At 41.4% G+C, this 19,959-nt stretch overlaps 1 protein-coding gene across 1 annotated transcript in view; it reads left to right on the top strand.

The window, feature by feature from the left end:
* Window positions 1-1,698: 1,698 nt before the first annotated feature.
* Window positions 1,699-19,959, top strand: part of MED14 (mediator complex subunit 14) — a 70,714-nt gene continuing 52,453 nt past the window's right edge. Inside the window, exons 1-8 of the mRNA XM_003135025.6 lie at window positions 1,699-2,248; window positions 7,643-7,669; window positions 10,229-10,334; window positions 16,830-17,003; window positions 17,997-18,126; window positions 18,581-18,709; window positions 19,040-19,147; window positions 19,667-19,799. Of these exons, the coding sequence (XP_003135073.1) occupies window positions 2,034-2,248; window positions 7,643-7,669; window positions 10,229-10,334; window positions 16,830-17,003; window positions 17,997-18,126; window positions 18,581-18,709; window positions 19,040-19,147; window positions 19,667-19,799 (1,022 nt within the window). The 5' untranslated portion in view covers window positions 1,699-2,033. The remainder of the gene's footprint in view (window positions 2,249-7,642; window positions 7,670-10,228; window positions 10,335-16,829; window positions 17,004-17,996; window positions 18,127-18,580; window positions 18,710-19,039; window positions 19,148-19,666; window positions 19,800-19,959) is intronic.

Raw genomic sequence — 19,959 nt, 5'->3', positions numbered from 1 at the left:
CTAAAACAACCCCATCCACCCATTAATTTTTTACTTGCGGGTTGGTTGCAGCTTCTCTAGGTAGAATCTTAATGACAAACAGAATGAATACCAAGAGGCATGGTGTATAACTGTGTTTAATATATGCAATAAGGCCGAGGACTTAAAATCCTATCAACATGACACAGAATCAGAATCTGAGTGTTAGAAAAGACCTCTAAGGACAATCTTATACAACCACCTATCATTTGTGTGTATGTGGCCACCAGGGCTTTTTAACCAAAGGCAATAGTTTTCAAAAGAGAAAAAAGAACTTTCAATAAAACAAATCAAAACAACTGCAAAAGAAATGCAGATTCTAGCTAACTTAGAAAAAAATGTGTTTGTTCCCTGAGATAGCAGCATAGGGATGGATCCTACAGAGGGTATCTGCCTTCCAGCAACTGCAGCTGTGGGGGCTGTAAGTAAGCCTTATGCCTTTTGATGAGTAGATGATGGTATTGTGTGTGCAAATGTGCTTTAGGATCACAAAAGAGGGAGCAAGTGATTAGTTACTGATTAAGTGATTAACTGCTCCAAAGGTTACACCCTCAGAAGACAGGTAAATGGTCTTCAAGAATGACTAAGAATTACACAAGTGGACAAGAATGAGAGTATTTTAACTTTAGGGAACAGCAAGTGCGTCTCTTACACCTAAGAGTTACAGATAAGAATCTGCAAAAAGATGTTTGAAAACGGTCACAGCAATTGACCCTTTTAAGCGGTTGTCGCTTCCTAGGTTAAAATCACCTAGGGAGCTTTTGAAAAATCCTGAAGCCCAGACCAATTAAAGCTGAATCTATGTGGTTGGCAGAAATATCTTTTAAAGTCACCCAAACCAGCACCTTCTTCCCGCCCCCGCCATGATTCCAATGTGCGGGCAGGGTTGAGAATAACCGCTTTAGAGCAGGAAGCAAAATTAAGCGTGGATTTTGAGGCGGCGGCGGAGGGAGGGTGGGAGGGAGTGGCGGCAGGGCATAGAAGATGAACTGAAAACCCTTGGAAGGCAGGGCGGCTTCTTGAAGAGAAAGGACAAGAACCAAGTGAGAATCAGCGGTAGAGGATTTAAGGGCTGTTTGTGGTAGAACTGCCAGGATTTGGGGGGCCGGTAACTAGCTGAACATATATCCAACTTGATTAAAGTGAAGTTATCCCGCCAGCGGCCCCGTTGCTAGCCCCAATCATATTTTTTCGCCTCTTTTCCCACAGCTTAAAAAAAAACCCAACAATGACGGACACGTCTTCTATCCCACGAAAGGCGCATGGGCAGACTGTGGGAGGTGCAAAGATCTGAGAAGTCACCAGCGCGCAGCCGCAACCATTTCTTCGAAATTCCAGAACCACAAGTCCGGAACATTTGGGGTCGCGTAGCCTCCCCGGCCGGGTTGCACCCACCAGGGAAGCGCTAATCGACACCTCAGCGCAAACGGGAGCCTTTTAAATCCCGGAGAGCGGCGAGAGCAAGGGCGGGGCAACCGCTGACGTTCGCGGTGACGTCACCGGCTCCGCCCTCACACTCACTTCCGGCAGCGGGCGGCCCCCGCTTCCGCTTTTCCTGCCCGCGCGCCGGCCCCGCCCCACTCCCACGCGCCCCCAGCGTCCCGGCGCCCGACAGCCCGGAGAAAAGGCGCAGGTTGCTGTCGGAAGTCCCCCTTTGGTTCCCCTTCCGTTCTGCCTAACGACTTCCGCTTTGGGCCGTCAACATGGACGCTGCGGCTGCCTGGCGGAGCAGCCTCTGATCGGTCGCGGGGGTGCAGCCTCTCTGCTGCGGCCACCTGGCTTCCCCGCCCTCCCCGCTTCCCCCCGCCCCTCGCTCCCGTCCCTGGAGCCGGCGGGCTCGTCGCTACATGGGGGCGGGCCTCTGCGGCCGCAGCACGGCTTCCTGTTCAGAGGCGGCCCCGCTGTAGGCGGCGGCGAATCCGCCCGCGACCACTTAGGCGCGGTGACCGAGTGCCCGTGAGGGAGGCTCGCGGGCCGCATTTTGTGCCCTGCGCCAAGCCCGGCCCTGCGCCGCCATGGCCCCAGTGCAGCTGGAGAACCACCAGCTGGTCCCGCCCGGAGGCGGCGGCGGGGGCAGCGGCGGCCCCGCGTCAGCCCCGGCGCCTCCTCCTCCCGGAGCCGCCGTGGCGGCGGCCGCTGCGGCCGCGGCTAGCCCTGGCTACCGGCTGAGCACCCTCATCGAATTTCTGCTGCACCGGGCCTACTCGGAGCTCATGGTGCTGACGGACCTGTAAGTGCCGCGAAATCCATGCCTGCTCCCCAGCCCCCCCCTTCCCGCCCAATGGCCTGAGAGAGGTTCGAACCTCCTTCCCTCCAAGAGGTTGCTGCTTTCTCTTCTTCGCTAGGCTGCTTAGTCTAGAATTTCTGAACTCATGGGCTTCAAAGGAGGTGGAGGAGAGGCTTTGCATTTGGAAGTCTTTCTGGAGATGAAGCAACGGAGACTTGTTAATTATGCACGTTGTTAGATTTTCCTTGAAAAGCCCTTCTTTGGGAGGTTTGCTCATTTGCCAGCTGAGCCCTATTGATTTCTTGGCTGGAGGCTTTTTAACCCAGGCCCCAAGTTTAGGGTTTAGGAGTACATAGTATTCGAGCTTAAAAAAAGAAAAGAAAAGGAAAAAATCCCAAAGATGGGAAACTGTTTTACAACCTCCTCTTACAGTACATTTTAAATGTAGGTTGTAATTGCTTCTGACAAAGTTTGAACTCAGGAGATGTGTATAAAATAATACAAAATTTGGGGTTCCAAGTTTGTTTTTCTGGAACATTTAAAACTGAAGTCTTCACGCATGAAGTGTAAGTAGAGATTTTTTAAGACTGGCCTGCTGTTATTGTCTCTTGGGGTATGAAGGGAGTTTGTAAATCACCAAGTTACCAGTGAAATGCCTTGGGACATGATTAGGTTGTTAATCCCTTCAGAATAGGATCAGAATACACTGTAACGATTTTCGGTGTGCAAAGAAAAGAAACTATAACAACTAGGGATAGATACACTTTAATTACTGTTTTACAGTTTTAAACTCAGGTTCGGAAAAACATTACTGGTTTTCATCTAGATTCGTTTTTAGCTTTTCTCTATTAGTAGGCTCTGGATCAGTGTTTTCTATTGAAATACATTAATATGTCGGTATTAGGCTGTAAAGTGTCACAGTAATTTGGTGCTAGAGACTTAGAATATTCTCAATGACTAAAAGAATCATAATAGGTTCCACTTATTTCTGTAAAAAAGCATCTATGAGAATTTTGATATCCGTGCTTTATTGAATGGGAAAGAAAGAAGCCTACTCCTGTCTAATGAGAAACTTCAGCAGCTGTCACGATTAGAGGTTACTGTGGTGATGCATTTCTCTGCAGTGTTTATTGTTGGATTTCATAAAAATTTAAGAGTATCCATGAGAAAATGTCATGTATGTGAAGGTCACCCATCCAATGTACAGCTGTGGTAAAATGTGGAAAACTGCCGCTAATAGTGGTTGTGTAATTTGTATGATTTGTTTTTCCATAGGGTATCTGTAGAAATCCTTTGAATTGTGCTGTTCTTACTGTTTTAGCACTTAGTTATAAAGAGAGAAACATTTCCTTTATTGCTGTTTAATAAGTTTATCGTTGTAGTCTTGCACCCTTTATGTGAAGGGTATTCTCATGCTTGTATCTCAGGCACAGGTCTCTCCACTGGACTCAGAGTCTTGTATCCAGATGACTACATTTAAGAACCTAATGGGCACTTCAGTGGGCTGAGTCCAGAACCAAACTCCTCTTTCCCTTCAATTCCTGCTGAAGTTTCCTATCCATTCTTCTTCTTGATGCTTGGGCCAGAAATTTAAGAGTAATTCTTGGCTCCTCTTTCTTTTGTCCCACACTCAGGATATCAGCAAGTCTTGTCATCTCTGACTTCAGAATCCGACCGCTTTTCAACATTTCGGTCAAGTGCTCCATCTTTTGCTCATGTTACTGCAGTAGTCTGCTATCTGGCACCTCTGCTGCTACCCTTGCCCCTATAGTTTTTCCTCTATAAAATAGCCAGGATGATCCTTTTCAAACTTCTTTGCTCACAACTCTCCAATAGTTCCCCATCTCACTTGGAGTAAAAACCTTTTTTTTACAGTCACTTATATAGAGAGGGACCATAAGTTTATGGTCCAAGTCGGGACACTTGGAGCGTGAAAGGTGGTGCTTTTAATAACAGTGTCTGAGCAACAGACATAAACCGGGACTGTCTTAGGCAAACCAAGACTGTGGTCTACCTTTAAGGTCCTACACGACGTGTCTTCTCCCCTTAGCTCTTTAACTTCATTTCTAATGTTCCTTTCTTGCTTATTTCATTTCAGCCACTCTCCTCTTATCAGTGTTTCTTGATAGGATCAGGCACGCATCACCTTTGCTCTTCCCCCAGAAATCCATGTGGTTTGCGTCCACGTGTCCTTTAGGTCCTTGTCCCCATGTAACTTAGCAGAAAGACTTTTCTGTATTCCCCGATGGGAAGTGTTCTGCCCCTTCAACCCATCCTTCTTACTCACTGAATTGTTTTTCTCTACAGCATTTATTGTTATTTCATTGTCTGTCTCCTCCCCACTGGAAGCTCTGTGAGGACAGGAATTTTTGAGTTGTTTGCTACTTTCCCCAGGGCTTAGAAAAATAACTGGCACATAGTCACAACAACTGGTTTGGTTTTGGCCCCAGATTCCTTTTTTTTTTTTTTGTTCACCGCCTCACCCCATGTACATGCTCTCATCTTAGAGTTTATATTCAGCTATGACTTAAGAGACTTGGGTTCTACTCTTTTTAAAAAACTTATTTTAATTAAAATCAGAAAATGTGGAGTTCCCATTGTGGGGCAGCAGAAACAATCCAGCTAGTATTCATGAAGTTGCAGGTTTGATCCCTGGCCTTGCTCAGTGTGTTAAGGATCTGGCGTTGCTGCAAGCTGCAGCATAGGTCTCAGATGCAGCTTGGATTTGGCATTGCCGTTGGCCAGCAGCTGCAGCTTTGATTCGACCCTTATCCTGGGAACTTCCATGTGCCACAGGTGTGGTCCTAAAAAGCAAAAAAAAAAAAAAGAGAGAGAAAATCAGAAAATGCTAGGATCTCAGTCGTATAAACTTGTCTTATTACATCTTGATGTAAATAAGGATTCTATGACTTCTTCCAGAGGTTTGCACTTTAGGGCTTTTGCCCCAAGTGGTGGATTTGTCATCCACAAATGAGCTTTAACTAGGAATTTGGGGGGAAAGGGATGCAGGCAGCAAAGCCTGTCCTTTTTCCCTGAAATGACATCCCTTCTGGCAAGAGATCATCCTTTTAGGGTCTCTGGGACAGGAGGGAAGAGCTGAAACAGCTGTTCTTGTTCTTTCTACCACTAAAGGCTCAACTCTTCCATTTCTCTCTCACACATACACCCAAATATCCGTGGTTCTCTTTCTCTCCCTCCTTTGAGGAGAAGGGTTGTGACTTCTCAAGGAGTGTTTTCCAGATCTTTCACATATATAGGAATTTGCCAGTAGCTGCTTTTACCTGCAGTGTTATAATAAGGCCTTAATTTCTTCATTATCCTCTGATCTGCTGACCCTTTCAGCCCCTACCTAGTTTCTCGTATCATTTGGATCATAACCTGAGTGTCCATCTCACTGCCTACCCTAAGCATTGTAGGAAACTATAAGCCAGAGCTCTTTTGAATAGTACTCCCGCCTCCTGTGCCTTGAATCTGGAGGTGGTTTTAGTTTTTCTGCGCCTGTGGCATGTGGACAGGAGAAGAGCGTCGAAGCAGCTCAGTGTGCGTTCTTCAAGAACGGATTAGATGTAGGGGAGGCTTTAGAGTTCAGGTTGTTGAGTCTTGGACCATGGGATGGAGGTTTACAGAATGTGGCACTTCAGGAAGCACATCAGATCTTTCTAAGCATCAGTTGGATTCGAGAGTGTTAAATGATGTAATTTATCAGAGAAAGGGGTGACATTGGTTGCTGGCTATCAGTACTGGAGAACTGGCAAAAAAAGAGATCGAAACTTTACCAGAGCTGTTTAAAAGTAATTATTTACATCTAACCAGGCGACATCATAATTACTGTACAGCCCTTGGCTGACACTGACCCTTTTGTGTACTTAGCTTCCAGTTTTGGCCACCATAACAAATGTGGCAAGATTAGTGCTTGGAAGCAAGGTTCCGTTGAATATGGGGAGGCTGGCAATTAAGCTGAACCTGGCATCCATGGCCATTTTGGTCTTTTTTTAAAATTTATAAATAAATTTAGTGTATGAATATAAATAAAATAACCTGAACTAAAACAGTACAAAATGAATTAGGCAACGTGTAAAATAATCAGTTTGAGGTTAACCCAGAAACATAACTCAGTGATTTAAAATTAAAAGACAAATTAATATAGTTTACTATGTTAACAGAATAAAGAAGTAAAACTATGTCAACGATAGATGTAAAGCTGTTCATGAAATTCAAAACTCATAATTTTTTTGCTATTCAATGAATTTATTACATTTATAGTTGTACAGTGGGCATCACAACCCAGTTTTATAGCATTTCCATCCCAAACCCCCAGTGCATCCCCCCACCCCCAACCTGTCTCCTTTGGAATCCGTAAGTTTTTCGAAGACTGTGAGTCAGTATCTGTTCTGCAAAGAAGTTCATTGTGTCCTTTTTTTAGATTTCACATGTAAGTGATAGCATATGATGCTGGTGTCTCACTGTCTGACTTCACTTAGCGTGATTATTTCTAGGTCCAAGCATGTTACTGCAAATGCCATTATTTCTTTGCTTTTAATGGCTGAGTCATCTTCCATTGTGTGTATGTACCACATCTTCTTGATCCACTGCTCTGTGGGTGGACATTTACGTTGTTTCCATGTCTAGGCTATTGTATATAGTGCTGCAGTGAACACTGGAGTGCATGTATCTTTTCGAGTCATGGTTTTCTCTGGATAGATGCCCAGGAGTGGGATTGCTGGATCAAATGGTAATTCTATTTTTAGTTTTCTGAGGATTCTCCATACTCTTTTCCACATATTGGCCTTAAAAGAATATTTTCTCTGATTCTCTATGATATATTGTGCTAATGTAAGACTTGGGCATTTTAAATGTTTGAAGTTCGTGCAGTATCTTTTGAAGCACTTTGAATGGAAAGGAATGTTCCTTTGTTAATTTTTCCTTTATAAACTATATTGCTGGAACTCATAAAAATGAAAAAGAATAGGGAGCCACATAAGCTTGTATTGGATATTTATCCAGTTTTTCTGAAATACCAAAGTATTTTTTTTTTTTTTGTCTTTTTGTTGTTGTTGCTATTTCTTGGGCCGCTCCGGCGGCATATGGAGATTCCCAGGCTAGGGGTTGAATCGGAGCTGTAGCCACCGGCCTACGCCAGAGCCACAGCAACGCGGGATCCGAGCCGCGTCTGCAACCTACACCACAGCTCACGGCAACGCCGGATCGTTAACCCACTGAGCAAGGGCAGGGACCGAACCCGCAACCTCATGGTTCCTAGTCGGATTCGTTAACCACTGCGCCACGACGGGAACTCCTGAAATACCAAAGTATTTTATAGAGTGAAAGTAAAGACTATTATTGTATTTTGATGAAGGTGTGCATACATTTGGTCAATTTCTTTTTTTTTCTTCCCAGACTGCCAAGGAAATCTGATGTGGAAAGGTGAGTATGAACAAAACCTTAAATCTATGTCTGTGTTGACATATCTATGAGTGTGAGAGTGTGGGGAGAAATATGTGTATGTGTGGGTGATAGGGCTGTGGGCCAGAAATGTAGGCCCAGAGAGCCTAGGATGACTTTTCACACCGTTTGTTTAAGGCGCCCTGGGAAGTGTAATTTCCTCATCCTTGACAATTCTTGGTATGAGTCCAGCTCTGGACCTTCTGTTCCAGAAACTTTTATTGACTTACTCACCAGGTCAAGTACCTGAGGGGGATAGGAAGATGTAGAAGATACAGAACTAAGTGGAGAATGCTGAGGAAGAGACTGACTTTAGAAAGCTGGCTGCTGATTTACCATCTGCCACAATGATGCTATTAGATATCTTTGGAGAATGGACACTTACCTACTGCTCTTGCTGGTTTATATTTAAGAGACTTTTGATTTATTTGGAGTTCGGGGCTTAAGACATAACGGCATGCTTGTATGTTTCCATAGGCCAAAGGAACAAGATAAATTAAGGTTTCAGAGAAATCAGATGATGGAGATTTTAAACTGGCTGCAGTATAAGCTCCTTGATTGCTTATGCTCCTTGGTTGATCTTTTTTTTTTTTGTCTTTTTGCCATTTCTAGGGCCGATCCCACGGCATATGGAGTTTCCCAGGCTAGGGGGCTAATCGGAGCTGTAGCCACCAGCCTACACCAGAGCCACAGCAACGTGGGATCCGAGCCGCGTCTGCAACCTACACCACAGCTCACGGCAACGCCGGATCGTTAACCCACTGAGCAAGGGCAGGGATTGAACCCACAACCTCATGGTTCCTAGTCGGATTCGTTAACCACTGCGCCACGACGGGAACTCCTGATCGTTTTTTAAATACCAAGTCACTCGGGTGGATTTTAGCATTTATTAGCGACAATGCTCCACCTCCACCCCCACCCCCAGTGACCTTTCTGTTAGAATTAGACATAGATTGAAGAGAGAGAGAGGCAAGAGATCATTGAAGCATGTGTTAATGGTTTGGCTGGTCTGTTTTAAAGGAAGGAAATGAACATCAGGATTTCTTCTGTCCACTCTTGGGTAGGAAGGGAAACTGGGCCTTGGAAAACCAACTCCTGCTGCCTATCACTTGAGACAGGGTGGTGTCAAGAAAAAAGCCGTGTGGAAGTAGCTTACAAAGGGGGACGTCTCCTTTCTAGTAAAGGAGCTCACTTGGCAAACAGAATGAGTAATACACAAACACGTTTGCTCTGGGAAGGAAGAGGAGACCTCACATCCTCTGTAAAGCTGTTGCTGAGGAGTTGCTGTTGCTTAGCTGTTGCCAGGATCCTAGTGCTGGGGTGATCTTTAACACTTCTGCTGCGTCCCAGTCTCGCCTTGATGCTCTCTGCTTGTTTTATCTCTAAGGATGCTTCGCAGACACTGGCAAAGAGTCATCATTGCATCTGTGTCCTCGGTTCTTCTCTTTATGCTGCCAATAATCATATTGCTGGCGGAACCGTCAGGACGCCTTTCAGCTGGTTTGTGGACTATGTGTGCTCTCACTGGGAGCTAGACTCTTTCGTCTTCAGTCAGGATTGCGCTTCAGCAGCAACTTTCCTTTTGGTCTGTTGCATCACGGTGTTGCTGGTGGTGAGACGCAGAGATGTGGGTTGGCTGCATAAGAATTGAATAGCTGTATTAAGATTAACACGTCAAAGTCTACTTGCAGGGAGGTTAGCGTCTTGTGGGGCCTGTTATCAGTCCTGGCCTGTTGAACATTTTTTTATGCGTTTCAAGGTCAGCCATGAAAGGTCTGATTATCAGTTTTGTAGCTGACATGAAGTTGAGCCGTCCAGCTAACACACTGATTGGCAATGTAAAGCTTTGAAGGCTTTATGAGGAGATGATGAAAATACTGATGAGTATTGAGAGAAAAAGCATTGTAGTGGATATAACATAAACGTCGATATGGACAAACCTTTTAGCTTTTACTTTTTAGTACCTCCGTTAACTTTGCTTGGATAATGTAATATTTAAGTTGGTCACTGAAATAAGTTTGGTAAAGAGCCACACGGTTAAGCTCTTTAATTCTTCAGTTTTTAAAATCATGCTCTTGTAAAATGGGAAATGGCCCCCTGCTTTTGTAGAAATAATACAGTTAGCTATTTCACTTCCTTTCTTTTACCAAAAAGGTTACTAATTCATAGTTCATAATTTCAATTTCAAAGCATAATTTGGTCCTCTTTGTGATCCAGTTAACTTCTTCATAGTAATTTTATATTTGTGAATTTAGTGTATTTTAGTAAACAACTCTCATTGCAATATAAAATTAATTTTAAAGTATGATTCATTGCTTAAACGGTCTACCGGATTTACTACTCTGAGGTAGAAAATATAGCATATGTAAGTGGTATACAAAATGTGACGATAATTCATATTTAGATAAATATTTTAGGTGGTTCATTTTATTGTAATGGTTATAAACAAAGATGGATTCATATTTTAGCTCTGATGAAATAAATTGTGAAATACTCCTTCATATATGTTGGTTCATTGAGTTGTTTCATTTTATTTTAAAGGAAAATAGAAATAGTGCAGTTTGCTGGCCGGACACGCCAACTCTTTGTTCGATTATTAGCTTTAGTAAAATGGGCTAATAATGCTGGCAAAGTGGAAAAATGTGCGGTGAGTTAAACTTTTGATTTTACTTTACATAAAATAACTTTTTGGAATGTTACCTTGTAAAAGGCATAGTTTCTAATTTTAGCTTTAACTTATATCTGCTGATATGTTTGGAGAAACATTGCTTATGTGAATAATCATATTTCTGTATGATAATGTGCCATATATATCTGTAGAAACTTAGTATTTGTTTATGGACACCTGATCAGAAAAAAAAAAAAAATGGGCCTTATCTGGAGACATCTTTATACTAGAAGACATTAAAAATGGGACTGCACCTAAAGGGGGACGATGGTTAGTTTACATTTATATGGTTCCTTAGGGTTTGCAAAATGTTCCCTTACATTTTGCCTGTTAATTTTTTCCCCTTCCAAGCAGTGTTCATTATAGCACAGAGCTGAAATGCCTATTGATTTCTTGACAGCCCTTTGAGAATGGCAGTCATTATTCTCTTCTTGTTTTACAGGTGAGGAAATAAGGTTCCCAGACGTTAAATGGCTTCTTCAAAGCCACAGAGCTGATGATGTTTATCTGTCCCTTTGTTTATTCATTTATTGACTCTCCAAACCTTTATTGTGCCCAGGGTATAGGATATGGTGAATGGAGACTTAAATGAGGCATAGTCGCTGCCTTCAAAAAGTCTTTTGACTGCTGAGGCGTTCTTTTGAATTCAAAGGAGTAACCTGTAGTGAAGTATATACCAAAAATGCTAAAATGTGCCCCTCCTCCCCAATTTGTTTTTTAAGCTATGTTCAAAAAGTGTTAAGGAGGAAAAACATCAGTAGGGATCTTGTGTTAGCCAATTGCCATTATAACTTGGGGAGGATGATAGGGTGTCAACAGGTGAGACACAAAATTATGCCCTCCTAGGAGTTCCTGTCGTGGCTCAGTGGTAACGAACCCGAGGAGTATCCATGAGGATGCGGGTTGGATCCCTGGCCTTGCTTAGTGGGTTAAGAATCTGGCGTTGCCTTGAGCTGTGGTGTAGGTCACAGACACAGATCAGATCCCCGGGGTTGTGGTGTAGGCCAGCAGCTGCAGCTCCAATTCAACCCCCAGCCTGGGAACATCCATGGGCCACAGGTGCAGCCCTTAAAAAAAAAAAAAAAAAAAAAGGCAAAATTACACCCTCCTGTTTTACTTCTAATGGGGTCAGTCACTTCTAATGAGGAGAATGAAGTTCATATTGGAAAGGGTAGAGTAATTATAATAAAAGGAATCAAGTTCTAAAGTAATGAGAGTATTTATCCACTTTAATTGAGGTCGGTTTTCCAGGCTCAGCTCTACGAAGCCAAGTAGCCTTCTAGCCGCTGCCAATTATATTTGGAAAGTGGGGGAAAGGGGATAGATTCTCTGAGTAAGCTTGCCACTGATGCTCAGGTTTTTTTTTTTTTTTTCTTATTCTGTTATGTAAGGACATTTAAAAATTTTATCAGTCTTGGAGTTCCTGTTGTGGCTCAACAGGTTAGGAACCTGACATAGTGTCTGTGAGGATTCGGGTTCAATCCCTGGTTTCACTCAGTGCGTTAAGGATCCAGCGTTGCTGCGAGCTGTGGTGTAGGTCGAAGATGTGGCTTAGATCCAGCATTGCCGTGGCTGTGGTGTAGGCCAGTAGCTGCGGCTCCAATTCAACACCTAGCCTTTGAACTTCCATGTGCCGCAAGTGTAGCCATAAAAAAAAACTTTATCAGTCTTTATAGGTGAAAGCACAAAAACAACATACATTGGTTAAATTATATTCAAGTCATTTTTTAATTCTAAATTTATCAGGCTTCCTGGGTAATTTAAGATTAGCAGCTACCCCATATAGAGGTATTATAATATATTTTTTTGCATCTTGACAAGCTAAGTTGAAATATTTTTATAGTAATATTATTTGCAAATCTATTGGAATTTACATATTCCGTAAAATTTCACTTCAGAAAGAAATCTGCAGCACAGTTGTGTTTCTGCATGTGGTTTTCTAACATCTCAATTTTAGCCCAGTGCATTTTCTATCCTCAGTTTCCTTGGCTCTCTTATCATTAGACATAAAGCTTATTTGAAAATTGCTGAAGTCAAAGGAAAAAAGTTATGAAGAAGTTGAGAATTTAAAATTCTAGAATAATATGTTTTCTGAAAGTTAAAAGAAGACACATTGCTAGCCATAGATCTTTGTCTCTAGGAATAAGCTGATACTGTCCTTCTATATAATATTGATCAAAGGAGGAGGATATTCTATACCGTATGTTGAGTTTTCTCTATGGGGAAAAAGTCCTTTTATTCATCTACTGTTTGTTGATATGCTTGGTAAATTAAAGTTTGTAGACAGAAAGTCTTTTATATACCGTAAAGCATTATCCAAAAAATAGTTTTTGCTATTAATAAACAGGCTTTTCCCAAGCTTAGTTACCAGGAAGTTTATAATTCATTTTATTGTTTTGGAAATTTGGGCACCAAGTCTAATGAATCTATTTTGGCTGGAACGAAGAAGCATGGTGTATAGTATTTCTGAAAAGCCTAAGGTTTCTTTTCAATAATTAGTTAATTTGGGGTAGTCTTTTCCTAAAGATACTCAACCTTTTAGTGAAGCGTTAGGTATTACTGAAGTATATAAAATCCCAAGTGTTCAGTTTTTCAAATCTAGTGTTAAATCCCTAATTATACCATGGGTGTTTAAATTACCTGTTTAATACTACTGAGCTGTATGTTGATAAAATACTATCAGGCAAAATCCAAAACTCTAGGTTTTGATATTGAGCCATAATGCATTCATCATTCATTAATTCATAGTATAGTATTTTCCTATTAGTTTTTTTGTTTTGTTTTGCTTTTTAGGGCCGCACCCAAGGCTAGGGGTACAGCTGCCAGCCTATGCCACAGCCACAGCAATGTGGGATCTGAGCTGCATCTGGACTTACACCACAGCTCGCAACTCACGGCAACGCCAGATCCTTAACCCACTGAGCGATGCCAGAGATCAAACCCGTAACGTTACGGTTCGTAGTCGGATTCGTTTCTGCTATGCCACGATGGGAACTCCTCCTATTAGTTCTTTGAATTGGCTGTTCCAATAAGTCACATTCTGAATAAAGTCTCTTATTGAACTTATATAAAGTTTCAGTATTTTTGTTGTGTGACTATAGATACAGATGTGTTTTTGTCAGGGATAAAGTCCATTGGCTGGAAAATTAGAGGATTATTCACGTTTTGACTAGGTTCTCAACCTACTGGTTATTTAGTCTCATTAGAGGTTCTTACAGATAATGATCTTTGGCCATGCCAGACGTATTATGTGTTTAGCTGTGTGTATAAACGTACAGTTTATACAGTCTGGATACTGTTTTAGCTAAGAAAAGAAAAGATCTCTTTCCTCCTAGAGCTTTTTTAAAAGCAACTTTGAGATATAATTCACATAGCATACCATCTACCCATTTAAAGTATACAATTCAGTGGTTTTTAATGTAGTCACAGATATATGCAGCCATCACCACAATTTTAGAACGTTTTCATCACCTCAGAAGGAAACCTTTACCCTTTAACTGTCACCCCAGTTACCCCTCCCAACCCTAAGCAACCACAGCTGTCTATAGATATGCCTGTTCTGAACATTTCATAAAAAATGGAATCATAGTATATGATCTTTTGTGATTGGCTTCTTTCATTTAGCATAATACTTTCAAGGGGCATCCATATTGTACCATGTATCAGTACTTCATTTTTATAGCCCAATTGTATGGATCTACTACATTTTGTTTATCCATTCATCCGTTAATTGCCTTGTGGGTTGTTTCCAGTCTTGGGCTATTATGAATAATGTTGCTATAAGTATTTATATACAGGTTTCTGTGTGGGCATGTGTTTTCCTTTCTCTTGGGTATATACCTAGGAGTTGAATGGCTGGGTCATTGGTAACTCTGCATTTAATCATTTGAGGAACTGCCAGACTGTTTCCAAAATGGCTATACCGTTTTACATTCCCACCAGCAATGTTAAGAGGGTTTCAGTTGCTCCATGTCAGCACTCGTTATTGTCAGACTTTTTTTTTTTTTTTTTTTTTTTGTCTTTTGTCTTTTGTTGTTGTTGTTGCTATTTCTTGGGCCGCTCCCGCGGCATATGGAGGTTCCCAGGCTAGGGGTCCAATCGGAGCTGTAGCTGCCGGCCTACACCACAGCCACAGCAATGCAGGATCCGAGCCACGTCTGTGACCTACACCACAGCTCGAGGCAATGCCGGATCCTTAACCCACTGAGCAAGGGCAGGGATCAAACCCGCAACAACCTCATGGTTCTTAGTTGGATTCGTTAACCACTGAGCCATGATGGGAACTCCTGTCAGACATTTTGATTCTAGCCACCCTGGTAGGTGTGAAGTGGTACTTCCTTGTGATTTTTTTATTTGCATTTCTCTAATGACTAATGATACTGAACATCTTTTCATATACTTTTGGCCATTTGTATCTTTTCCTTGAGAAGTGTCTATTTGGTGCTCTGCTAAATTTTAAAGATTATTATTAATCACAGTAACAGCTGGTATGTGAGTACTTGAAAGAAAGAAGAACATGATGATCATTGGGGATCTATATGGATTCGCTAATAAGTAACTCTAAACCTTTATCTTCATTAATTTGATTTCTAAGTCAGGAAAGGTAGCTGGAGCTAGTGTATTTTGAGTCGAGCAACCTACTTTAGAGTTGATTAATTAGTTTGAGTAATTACCCACACGTAAGGTGGAATGATGTGGGCTGGATAAGCTGTGGCATCCCACTAGGGTTGATGCATATCTTCCTGGAGCGAAATCTTTAGTATTTCTTGGCCTTGGCTTTGGTCTAATAAGTGTCCTGAGTTTAAGGAGACTAGGGATGACCTAAATCTGAGTAAAAACCAATACAGAAATTGAGAGAAGCAGGGTTCAAAATGATTTCAAGTATGTTAAAATCAGATTACAGTCATGCTTTAGGTTCAGGATGGGAAAGCAGAATCTCTTGCTTGATAGAGATTCATGCACAGAATCAAGATCTTTTGCTCAGGTAATCAGGCTTACTGTATGTTAGCAGTGTCATGGCTGCTGATAAGTTCGTGTTGGTGACATTGATAGAATTCCATTTTATTTATTTATTTATTTATTTATTTATTTATTTTTGTCTTTTTGCCTTTTCTAGGGCCGATCCCATGGCATATGGAGGTTCCCAGGCTAGGGGTCGAATCGGAGCTGTAGCCGCCAGCCTACACCACAGCCACAGCCACGTGGGATCCGAGCTGCATCTGCAATCTAGACCACAGCTCACGGTGATGCTGGATCCTTAACCCATTGAGCAAGGCCAGGGATCGAACCCAAAACCTCATGGTTCCTAGTTGGATTCGTTAACCACCGAGCCACGACGGGAACTCCAGAATTCCATTTTAATGGTCACAGAAGGTAGTGCTTCTACTGGGCTATGCTGGTCTAACTGAAGAGCGAGAAAAAAAATTTTTTTGGTTCCAGCTTCTCTGATTATTGACCATCTTTAAGCAAGTATCTTAATCTCAGCCTCAATAGTGTCATCTCTAAGATGATAGTAATGATCTGGTTGTGTGTATTTCCTACAGTTGTGAAAAATCAGATCATAAAATGAATGTGGGAATACTGAGAAAATGTAGGGCATTGGGGGGGTGTGATGTGGTTTTAACTCTGGATACCATATTTTAAGTTGATCACTGATAAACTGGAGCATTTCCAGGCAGTGGAATAGGGCTGGTGAGTCAGGAATTGGGAGGTGTGAAGACTAATTGAAGTGACTTGGAATGTTCAGCTTTAAGGTAGGATGGGCTTCCCCTGTTTGAAGGACGTGAGAGACTATTGTTCCACAATAGAAGTAGAAGAGAAATGTTTCAAGAAGTAGTTTTCAGCTTCATGATGAACTCTGCTAGTTCAGGTGCACTTATGAAATGCATTGAGTAGAGAACTGATGGAAAGGATTGCTGTATTGGGCCTGAAGATCTCATAATGGGCAATGTTTACTGTTTTATGTGTTCTAGGCACTGTTCTAAAGGTCTAATATGCATAAACTCTTAATCCTCAGAACAACTTTATGAGCGTGTGGAATTCATCTCCATTTTATGGTGAAAAAACTGAGGCACGAGAGATTAAGTAACTTGCCCAAGGTTATAGGGCTAGTACGTTGCAGAATTAAAATTGAAACCAAGGCACTCTGGGTCCAGGAGCCCATGCTTTTTTACTAGTCAGCTCTTGAAGTCTTATAAGACAAAAAGCATTTTATTCTATGTATTTTTCCTAACGTGTTATATGTATGTGTAATGTTAAGCATGGAGAAATGAATTGGGAAACCTTTTACTTAAATTGATAGAAAATTACTGGTTTTAAAAATATTTTTTCTTACTGGGAAATTTTTTGCTGAGATATTTTGAAATAGAAAATCTTTTTTCTCTCAGAGTTTTCTTTGGAATCAATAAATGATATTTGAAGTGAAAAGTGGCTAGTTTTCAAGGAAGCTTAATACATTTACCCTTTGCTTTAAAGATGATCTCGAGCTTCTTAGATCAGCAAGCCATCCTGTTTGTGGACACTGCTGATCGTCTGGCCTCGTTAGCTAGAGATGCTCTGGTCCACGCGCGCCTGCCTAGTTTTGCCATCCCATATGCTATTGATGTCCTAACTACTGGGTCTTACCCCCGGCTGCCAACTTGCATCAGGGTAAGTGCATTCTTCCTCCACCCTCCCAAAAGTTGAAGGCTGTGGCATTGGATGCTGCAGTATTCATAAGTAGCCCCCCACCCCCCCAAAAAAAAGTTCTATATTTTAAATATAAATATTTCATGTAGTTTGCTTTTTTCTCTATAATTAAAATGGGGGGGGTTGAAATAAATTGGAACCAGGGTGTGAGTAGCTATCAAAATGAACTATTTATTTATGTGAGGGTGAAGAGATTTGCAAATATAAGTAAACATCTAGTTCAGATATGAAAATACGGCACACTAGTTACTTTTTGGAATTTTTTTAAAAATTTTTTTAACTTTTTTTTTGGCTTTTTTTTTTTTTTTTTTTTTTTTTGCCTTTTCTAGGGCCGCACCTGCAGCATATGGAGGTTCCCAGGCTAGGGGATGAATCAGAGCTGTAGCCGCGGCCTACACCACAGCCACAGCAGTGTAGGATCTGAGCCGCGTCTGCGACCTACACCACAGCTCATGGCAATGTCAGATCTTTAACCCACTGAACAAGGCCAGGGATCGCACCTGCAACCTCATGGTTCCTAGTCGGATTCATTAACTACTGAGCCACGATGGGAACTCCCTGGAAGCTTTTTTTTTTTTAACGCAGACCACTCTATTTTAATATTTTTAAGTAACATAAATCGTAATGGAAGCATTTTTTTTTAATTGGTTGTGGTAGTTGTTTACTGATGTGGTGCTATTGTATTTTATACTTCTAAGAAGTGGTGGCAGTCTAGTGACATTAAGTTGGTTTCATAAATAGAGAATGAAGAAGATTGTGTTGCATTACCGTCTTAGCTGGGCAACTGGTGGAATCATTGGCACTATGGTAATGGTCAGTGTTACTGGGTGTAGACTGCAGAAGTGAGGGTTGAGATCCTCGTGGGTAAAGTAAGAAAATACCATGTTAGGACAGGCACCGGTAAAAATTATGTCTCTTTGTACATCATTTTTAAATCACTTAAATTTTTTGTAGGATAAAATTATTCCTCCAGATCCAATTACCAAAGTTGAGAAACAGGCTACACTTCACCAGCTGAACCAGATTCTTAGACATCGGCTTGTAACCACAGATCTTCCTCCTCAGTTAGCCAATCTTACAGTTGGTATGTACCTGAAAGGTATTTTTTAAGAGTTGTTAGAATACTTTTCAAACAGCTTTGGGGGTTTAATATTTTCAAATGCCCTTATGAAGTCTCGACCTACAATTTTGGTGGTGTTTGAATCCATTACTTGTACCATATCATTTCCCTTTAGTACCCAGAAACATAATATTTGAAGCTGGGAAGTGGGTGAGATCGCCTGGGGCTGAAGGAAAGACTAGGTCCTAGAGTTGAGCCTCAAGAAAATATTGTTCCTTGATGTTAGAAGAGTTGCCTCTGGTTTCTTGATGACCTGGAAGTTGGCTACTGTTTATGCCGGAACCGCTGTATTGTTTGAACACTTATGAAAGAATCTTCAATCTATTTAAAATTTCTTGGGAGCAAGCCTGAAAGTTTTAGGTTAGCAGGCAGCTGCTCGTTTTCTAGCAAAGTGGACTTCTTCTTCTTCTTCTAAAAGCAAATGGCCGGGTGAAGTTTCGAGTTGAAGGAGAATTTGAAGCCACCTTGACCGTGATGGGAGATGACCCTGATGTGCCATGGCGTCTTCTCAAGCTGGAAATTCTAGTTGAGGATAAGGAAACAGGAGGTAAATCATAAATACCGATTTAAATCATAAGTATTCATTTAAATGTTTGATGATTTTATACTATTGAAACATTCTTACAGAATGATAAATGTGTTTAGCAATGTATTTATCCTGTGATTTGAAGCAGATTTTATGATAATCATAACTACCTACTGACCGCAAAGGTTTCAGTGTCTTTAGTATAATACTCTCTAGTTTTCATAGATAATGTCAGTTCTTTTTTTTTTTTTTTAAACTCATCGTTAGTGAATATACTCTTCCTTAGTTGGTCTGTGACACAATCTGTACCCTTTTCTGATTAACCACCTTTTTTTCTCCTGCCAATGGAAGATGGGCGAGCCTTGGTTCATAGTATGCAGATCAACTTTATCCATCAACTGGTACAATCTAGGCTCTTTGCTGATGAGAAACCTCTTCAGGACATGTACAACTGCCTGCGTATCCTTCTGGAATTTGAGCCCTGAATTTGTTTGTTTTTTTTTTTAAATTGTGTCTCCCTACCCCCAACACACACACATTTCCATTTGCCCCTAGTCCTGAACTATAGCAGCTTAAACTCTTCCCCTCACCCTTTTGGGTAGAAATGGGGCAGGGGAACTGGCCAGTGTAAAGAATAGCGATATGGCTATAAAAAACTGAGTTTTTAATTTTACTCTTGACTTTGCAGGTAAAAATTTTAAGGGATGAGGTAGAAATAGTACTATTTGGTCTACTCATTTTCTCTAAACTATGATAAAATTAAGGGCCAGCCTGGACCTTATATTGTTTATATTGGTTCGAAATTAAATATAAAACCTTTTCCAAAACGATGTCACAAATTGCAGCACTTTTTATATGTCATTGGAAAAATAATAATAACCAAAATTTTGGGGAACAGAGCTTTTGTTAAATGAAGTTTGCTTATACTTCATTGGCCGTTGTAGTAATATATTTGATTTGCTTAACGAGATCCATCAGATTCTTTCTGCTTATCACTTCAGTTAGAAGTGCTACATTCCCAAACTCTAATGTTAATTCGAGAACGGTGGGGAGACCTTGTACAGGTGGAAAGGTATCATGCAGGAAAGTGCCTCTCCCTCTCAGTTTGGAAGTAAGTAAAGTCGATTCTGATGGGGTCATGCTATGCCGGTAAATCTACTTTTTGTTTCTCCTTTTCTCTCATACATCTGATTTGCCATGAACCAGCGGCAGGGCACCTCTAGCATGATTTTGTATGGTAAAGTCCCATGGCATCATATAAACCACATGAG

The sequence above is a fragment of the Sus scrofa genome, chromosome X, assembly GCF_054392235.1.
Source record: "Sus scrofa isolate SSC_HxYL_T2T_F1_AM1 chromosome X, Sscrofa_HxYL_maternal_Yorkshire_Landrace_v2.0, whole genome shotgun sequence".
In the NCBI taxonomy this organism is placed as follows: domain Eukaryota; kingdom Metazoa; phylum Chordata; class Mammalia; order Artiodactyla; family Suidae; genus Sus; species Sus scrofa.
The sequence above is the reverse complement of the archived record's forward strand: the minus strand, read 5'-3'. Positions and strand labels throughout refer to the sequence as shown.